This window comes from Cervus elaphus, chromosome 24 (assembly GCF_910594005.1).
Source record: "Cervus elaphus chromosome 24, mCerEla1.1, whole genome shotgun sequence".
In the NCBI taxonomy this organism is placed as follows: domain Eukaryota; kingdom Metazoa; phylum Chordata; class Mammalia; order Artiodactyla; family Cervidae; genus Cervus; species Cervus elaphus.
This window is the reverse complement of record NC_057838.1, coordinates 33,538,785-33,545,631: the sequence shown is the minus strand read 5'-3', so window position 1 is coordinate 33,545,631 and position 6,847 is coordinate 33,538,785. Positions and strand designations below refer to the sequence as shown.

Below are 6,847 nucleotides of genomic sequence, written 5' to 3'. Positions count from 1 at the left end.
GTGATGAAGCCGGGGGAGGGCGGGCAGGTCGCTCCTTCCCTCCCCGGCAGCGGCCAGACGTGCCTGGAGTCACAGGGTAGAACACGTAGCTCCAACCCACCCACTCGCTCCCATTTAACCCAGCCCGCAGCCTCTCCATTACTCCTCGGCTCTCCCCCCACCCCCCTCCGCCCTAACCGCCCCCCCCCCCCCCGCGCTCCCTCCCGCCTCCCCGCCCGCCCCACTTCTCATTCACTTGGCTCGCACCGCGCAGACGGCACTGGGAGCACACACCGCCAGTCTGTGCGCAGAGCCGGAGCCAGAGGCCGCGGTACACCATGCACGCCCCCAACTGAAGCAGCACCTCAAAGCCGCAGCTCCTCGCAGCCCAGCGGATTTCAGAGAGCTCTGAGTCAGAGGAAGCCCTGCGAAGAGACCCCCGAAACCTCCTCCACGACAGTCCTCACCCGACGCTCCACCACTGCAGACAGGAGCGCAGAGTGGCCCCGGCTCGCAGCGCAATGGAGCGGATCCCCAGCGCGCAACCGCCCCCCACTTGCCTGCCCAAAGCGCCAGGACTGGAGCCCGGAGACCTACCAGGGTAAGTTGGCACCCCTGGCCCCTTCAAGCCTCAACTCCAGTCCTGCTTTCTGCGCGGCTTTCAACTCCAAGTAGTTCTGGGTGCAGCCGGGGGTTCTTGACAGTCGGGGCTCCTGCAGCCGATGCGCAAGTCACGACCCTTCCTCGTCTCTCTCCCTGCAGGATGGATTTTGCCCATATGTACCAAGTGTACAAGTCGAGGCGGGGAATAAAGCGGAGCGAGGAGAGCAAGGTAAGAGTGGACCCCAGCCCCTCGCACACGCTGAGTTTCCAATAAAAGTTTTCTCACTTTAAGGTGGGAGGGGGCTATGCAAGGTATGGGCCCTGTGCCTCTATTGAGTGGCTTGGAGAAGAAGGGACAGTGAGGGTTCTGGGTGTGACTCTGCTCCGCTGCCCGGACTCCTCAGCCGCGGGGTGGAGAAGGAGAAGCGCTTCTCACATCCTTCCTCCCGCGCCCACCGTCTCTCCATGCGCTTTGCAGGAGACCTACAAACTGCCGCACCGGCTCATCGAGAAAAAGAGACGTGACCGGATTAACGAGTGCATCGCCCAGCTGAAGGATCTCCTCCCCGAACATCTCAAACTTACAGTAAGTGAGAAGCTGGCCCCTCTCCAAACCAGCTCCTCTGCCCAGAGGGCGGGCGAGGGTCACCCGCCGCCTGCAGGCTCCGCCAGGAACTGCAGACCAGATGGCTGGATCCTAGCTACTGGCTGGCTCTGTTTGGGGGGTACCCTTCTCCAGTCTAGGAATTTTCTGGCAACCTTGTGCAAATGAGATAAGAATCATTTGTACTTGTCCAGCTTGGCACCAACACCAGCCGGCCTTCCTTTGCTGGAGTTTAAGACTTTCGCTTCTGGTGATTCTCAGGGTTCTCCTTTTCCTACATTGAGCAAATCCAGCAACCCACTATTTTTTTACCCCCTTCCCCGCACCCCTTTTTAAAATAAGAGGACTTGTTTTGATGTGTCATTTTTTTCTTTTACGTCCTGTCCTTTCTTGGCGATCGTCAATAGCTTGCTAGCTTGGCAGCCTTTGGTTGGGGAAAGAAGAAAAAAATAGTATTTAGGAGAAAAAATAGTATTTAGGAAGGAAGAAAAAAACGTCGATGAGCTAGAAGTTATGACAGGGTGTCAGGGAAGAAACTAGGGAAAGCCTCTTGGCTGCCAGACACAGTAGAAGTCTCTACTAGGGTTGACACCACTGCAGAGAAATGTTATCTCCGGATTCCCCTGAGTTAAGGTCAGCAACGGCTGCTGGAAAAATTTATCTGTCAAAGCTTTCTCCTGAGCTAGCTGCTGCTTCCAAAATGCCTCCAAAGATGGGGGACACTTGTTTGCTTCTTCTAATCAAAAATATATGCATATGTACATATTTTTAAACATCATCTATAAACTTAAAACTTAGTTTAGCCAACCAGGAACAGTTTTTTTTACCCCGCTTTAGAGACATTCATTGGTGGTGGTTTAGTCGCCTAGTGGTGTCTGACTCTTGCAACCCCATGGAGTGTAGCCCAGGCGGCTGACAAATCTCATGGCTAATTAGTATCCCAGAGGTAGGACTTCTCTAAGCTCACTGCTGACGGAGGCTCTTTTTATTCCAGACTTTGGGTCACTTGGAAAAAGCAGTGGTTCTTGAACTTACCTTGAAGCATGTGAAAGCATTAACAAACCTAATTGATCAACAACAGCAGAAAATCATTGCCCTGCAGAGTGGTCTGCAAGCTGGTGAGTACCGTGTCTGGCTATCATCTCCTTAGAGTTCTAGCACAAATAGAGAGCCTGTGAGCTCAACATCTGGTCTAAGAAACATTCCTGCAACAAATTGCTTATGCACGTCAGTTGGGGGAGATGCTGTTTTATCTTTCCTAAAAGGTCAGACTTTTCATTTGGAATGCTGCTGTGTGCCACCTGGCATGAATACGTATTAGTCAAATGGTAAAATATTTCTGTGGCATTTTGGCTTAAGAGTTTCTGGGGTTCTGGGAGTCCCCCCCCCTTTGAAAATGCCAAGGCACCTATAATTTGCATCGTGGGTGTTTTACAGTTGTTCTCCTTAGCCCTGTTTCATTGGAGAATAAATCATGGATATGCCCCACTGTTTTAGTGCTTCTCCACTTCCTTATCCCTCGGTGTGTGGTATGAACCTGGCAGGATGACAGCAGTAGTTTTTCCTGCATTTCATGTGGTTCCCTGAATAGCCACTAGGTATCTCGGTGAATTACACAATCTAACGAAACCACTGAAGTTTCATCACCCATTTCTACGGACTTCCAGAGAATCACAGTCATCTAACCGTCTGGTCTCACCCTTTCCAATAATACTGAACAAACGAGGGAGAAATTCCTCTACCCACTCCCACATTCTTCTCTGCCCTCCTTTCCAAACTAGTACAATGAGAATCACAAAAACCTAGCAAGTTGTTCTGCCAGTTGCCTCATTGAAAACAGAAAGATGATCATACCTAATCTCCTGGGGATCCTAGATAGACTATATGAGAAAGACCTAGAAATAGCCTTTAAATATGGCAGCATGGCTGCAACTTGTATAAGTCACTGAAAATAAGCATACTTTAGGTGACATCGTTCCTTCATCCTCATTTTTTGACTGGTCACTGTCCATCTCGCTATGGTAAGATGATGTTCTGTAAATTGACTCTGGTTATGAGCACACTGATGATTATGGCTGTGTCACTTATAATGAAAACCCAAGAACTCCTTACAAATGCAACAAGAGGGGGAACCGTCTATCTCCATTAAATGTGGTCTATGCCTATGACATTATACAGCTATTACAAACCATATATTATCTCTGAGAGGTAGAATGATGGATGATTTTTAGTTTATTCTTTATACTTTTCTGGGTAATTCAAATTTTCCCTGATCATATTACTTTTGGAGTTAGGAACACAATCAGCAAATGCTATTAACAAAAAGGAAAGCCCCGGGGTCTTTGGAACATAGGTATCCATGTGAACCACAGGGCCTTCTGAAATGTCTTCCTTTGGATCTGTGTTGATCCAGGTGATCTGTCGGGGAGAAATGTGGAAGCAGGTCAAGAGATGTTCTGCTCAGGTTTCCAGACATGTGCCCGGGAGGTGCTTCAGTACCTGGCCAAGCATGAGAACACTCGGGACCTGAAATCTTCGCAGCTTGTCACCCACCTCCACCGTGTGGTCTCCGAGCTTCTACAGGGTGGTACTTCCAGGAAGCCATCAGACCCAGCCCCCAAAGCAATGGACTTCAAGGAGAAACCCAGCTCCCTGGCCAAAGGCTCCGAAGGCCCAGGCAAAAACTGTGTGCCAGTCATCCAGCGAACTTTCGCCCACTCGAGCGGCGAGCAGAGTGGCAGTGACACGGACACAGACAGCGGCTACGGGGGAGAATCGGAGAAGGGTGAGCTGCGTGTCGAGCAGCCGTACTTCAAAAGCGATCATGGACGCAGATTCACCATGGGAGAAAGGATCAGTGCTATTAAGCAAGAATCCGAAGAACCCCCCATGAAAAAGAGCAGAATGCAGCTCTCCGATGATGAAGGCCCTTTCAGTAGCACTGACCTGATCAGCTCCCCGTTCCTGGGCCCACACCCGCACCAGCCTCCCTTCTGCCTGCCCTTCTATCTGATCCCACCGTCAGCAACTGCCTACTTGCCCATGCTGGAGAAGTGCTGGTACCCCACGTCTGTCCCAGTGTTATACCCGGGCCTCAACGCCTCTGCCGCAGCCCTCAGCAGCTTCATGAACCCAGACAAGATCTCGGCCCCCATGCTCATGCCCCAGAGACTCCCATCCCCACTGCCGGCCCATCCTGCCATCGACTCTTCTGCCCTGCTCCAAGCTCTGAAGCAGATCCCCCCTTTAAACTTAGAAACCAAAGACTAAACTATTTAGGGGATCCTGCTGCTTCGCTTTCCTTCCTCCCTACTTCCAAAAAAAAACAAAAAATGTGTTTGTGAGTGCAGCGAGATTGTTCCAGTGTGTATGCCAAGATCATCTGAGGCAGGGAGAGAAGATTCAGGTGTGTGTATGTGTGTGTATGTGTGCGCGCGTGACTATGCATTGTGTGTTGGTATGGGACGTTAAAGCTCCTTTGGGCGTAGGGAATTCGTGAAGGATTGCCTGACATCAGGAGACTTAGGGGGGGATTGTCTCAGACCTCTGCGCCTTTCCCCTCCCAGAGAGTAGCCCCCTCTGATACAAAGCAGCTGAATTTCCAAAAGCTGCAAAGTCTTGGTCTGTGAGTCAGTCTCCACTTTGGGAGCCGGGTCTGTGGCTTTGAGAAAAAGGTACTTTCAAAAGAGGGCTTTCCAGAGTGCAGTTCCCAGCCAGCTCTGATGACCCCACCCTTTCTCCCTTCTGTTGTCGCCGTGACTCACTGTATGGGCAGAGGGCAGCCAGACTGAGCTTTCTCCAGAGTGGTGAGGTAGCAGACACTGGCATAGCACGGTAGTGGTTTGGGGAGGTTTCCGCAGGTCTGCTCCCCACCCCTGCCTCAGATGAATAAAGAGAATGTAGTTCCCTACTCAGGCTTTCCTAGTGATTCGCTTCCTAAGGAACTGAAAAGGGCCCCTGGTACAAGCCTAGCTGCCGGGGGAGGAGGGAGGGATCCCCTGGGGCTCTGGCACCTGCTTCTGGTCCCACCTGGAAACAAGCTTCGCTGTCCAGGGAACCAAACCAGGGTCTGAGAGATGCAGGCACCTGCTTGCCAAGCACCCTCAAGTGCACAAAAGCTGAGTAATAAATTGAAATTTCAGCAAGCAAAGCCAGACTCGGTTATCAGCTCTAACCTAAAACTCCTTTTAACCAAGCTTAGCTTCTTAAAAGCCTAACCAGCCCTTGGCACAGCAAGACCCTTTCTGCAGGCTAATTCCCCTCGCCCAATAGCACATGGAGTGTCCTTCCTGATAAAAGGATTCTGTCTCCCTGAAAAGATGTTTTATTTTTGGTCCAGAGTACTTTTCTGACTTGTCCAGCTAGCCCTGCACCAGCTTTTCGAAATGCACTATGCTTGATCGCTGATTGTGTTTTAACTTTTCTTTTCCTGTTTTTATTTTGGTATAAAGTCATTGCCTTTATTTGTAAAACTGTTATAAATATATATTATATAAATATATTAAAAAGGAAAATGTTTCAGATGTTTATTTGTATAATTACTTGATCTACAAAAGTGAGAAAAAATGAATGTATTCCTGTTTTTGAAGAGAAGAATAATTTTTTTTTCTCTAGGGAGAGGTACAGTGTTTATATTTTGGAGCCTTCCTGAAGGTGTGAAATTGTAAATATTTTTATCTATGAGTCAATGTTAAGTAGTTGTTTTAAAATACTTAATAAAATAATCCTTTTCCTGTGGAAGAGAAAGATGGTCTCCTGCATTTTTAAAATAACTCTTTAAGGGTGTGATATGGCTGTCTCTTGCTCTCCCCTCTTGACTGAAGGCAACAACTAGTTAACCTTGGTGTGATTTCATTCAGCTTTTCCTGTGACTGGTATTCAGACAGAAGAAGCTTAGTCAATTTAGTAGGTAAATATTTGTTTCATTGTTTTCTTAAACTAACCCCTGCCAGATGTTCACTATTGCCCTATGCCTCTTTCCAAAGTTCAGCAAAAAGTCTATGTTCCCCCCAGTCTGCTTTTGTCATGGTCCTTAGAACTTGACAGAAAATCAGCGTCTGAAATCATGGGCCTCAATGTCTGGGGAGCTTGCTGGAGGGGTAGGCACATTGAAAGAAGATTTAATGGATTATTATGCAATCATAATTACTGCTGGGGATAGCACCTCTGCCAAGGCGGTCTAACTTTTTCAAGTTTAGCAAGGTCTAATGGATTTGCCATATCCTGTCCTATTGCTGCTGAAGGCAACATTCCATGATTATTTTCTACATCCTTCCTGGACTTCCTCTCACTGGGTGTGTTTGTGTGTGAATGAATATTGGTGTTCCTTAGTCAAGTGCTCTTATGAAAAAGAAAAAAAGAAAAAATTCCATGGGAAAAGAAGGGGGAAATGACCAGGTCGATGAGTGTCTCTGCCTGCCCCTTTCTCCCTCTCAGAGGTGTCCTGATGTTTCCTGATGGCCAGGGCCCAGCTCACCACAGTTCAGATCCCCAAGCATCTTCCAGAACCCTCTGGCTGTCTGGAGCCCATGCAGGGAACCTGCCCCCAGGGAGTTCTCAGCCAGGCAGAGATGCCACCTGCCTTGGTGTCTGTTTGCTTCAAATGTCATCTTCCCTGTCTGCTGATGAGCCAGCAGGCGAGAGTGAGCATTGCCTGGCTTG

General features: G+C 49.0%; 1 protein-coding gene across 1 annotated transcript; it reads left to right on the top strand.

Annotated features, from left to right (window-relative positions):
• The first annotated feature begins 228 nt into the window (after window positions 1-228).
• On the top strand, window positions 229-5,932 carry BHLHE40 (basic helix-loop-helix family member e40). The gene is made up of 5 exons (XM_043885523.1): window positions 229-580; window positions 742-811; window positions 1,061-1,168; window positions 2,181-2,304; window positions 3,600-5,932. Exons 1-5 carry the CDS (start codon window positions 501-503, stop codon window positions 4,454-4,456), a joined length of 1,239 nt encoding a protein of 412 aa, XP_043741458.1. The 5' UTR covers window positions 229-500; the 3' UTR covers window positions 4,457-5,932.
• The last annotated feature ends 915 nt before the right edge of the window (window positions 5,933-6,847 follow it).

Excerpts from the sequence above, each read along its gene's own strand:
- BHLHE40 (XM_043885523.1), top strand. The coding sequence starts at position 501 with ATGGAGCGGATCCCCAGCGCGCAACCGCCCCCCACTTGCCTGCCCAAA. Across the intron at positions 812-1,060 it reads AGCGGAGCGAGGAGAGCAAG|GAGACCTACAAACTGCCGCA; the intron begins GTAAGAGTGGAC and ends TGCGCTTTGCAG. Across the intron at positions 1,169-2,180 it reads CCGAACATCTCAAACTTACA|ACTTTGGGTCACTTGGAAAA; the intron begins GTAAGTGAGAAG and ends TTTTTATTCCAG.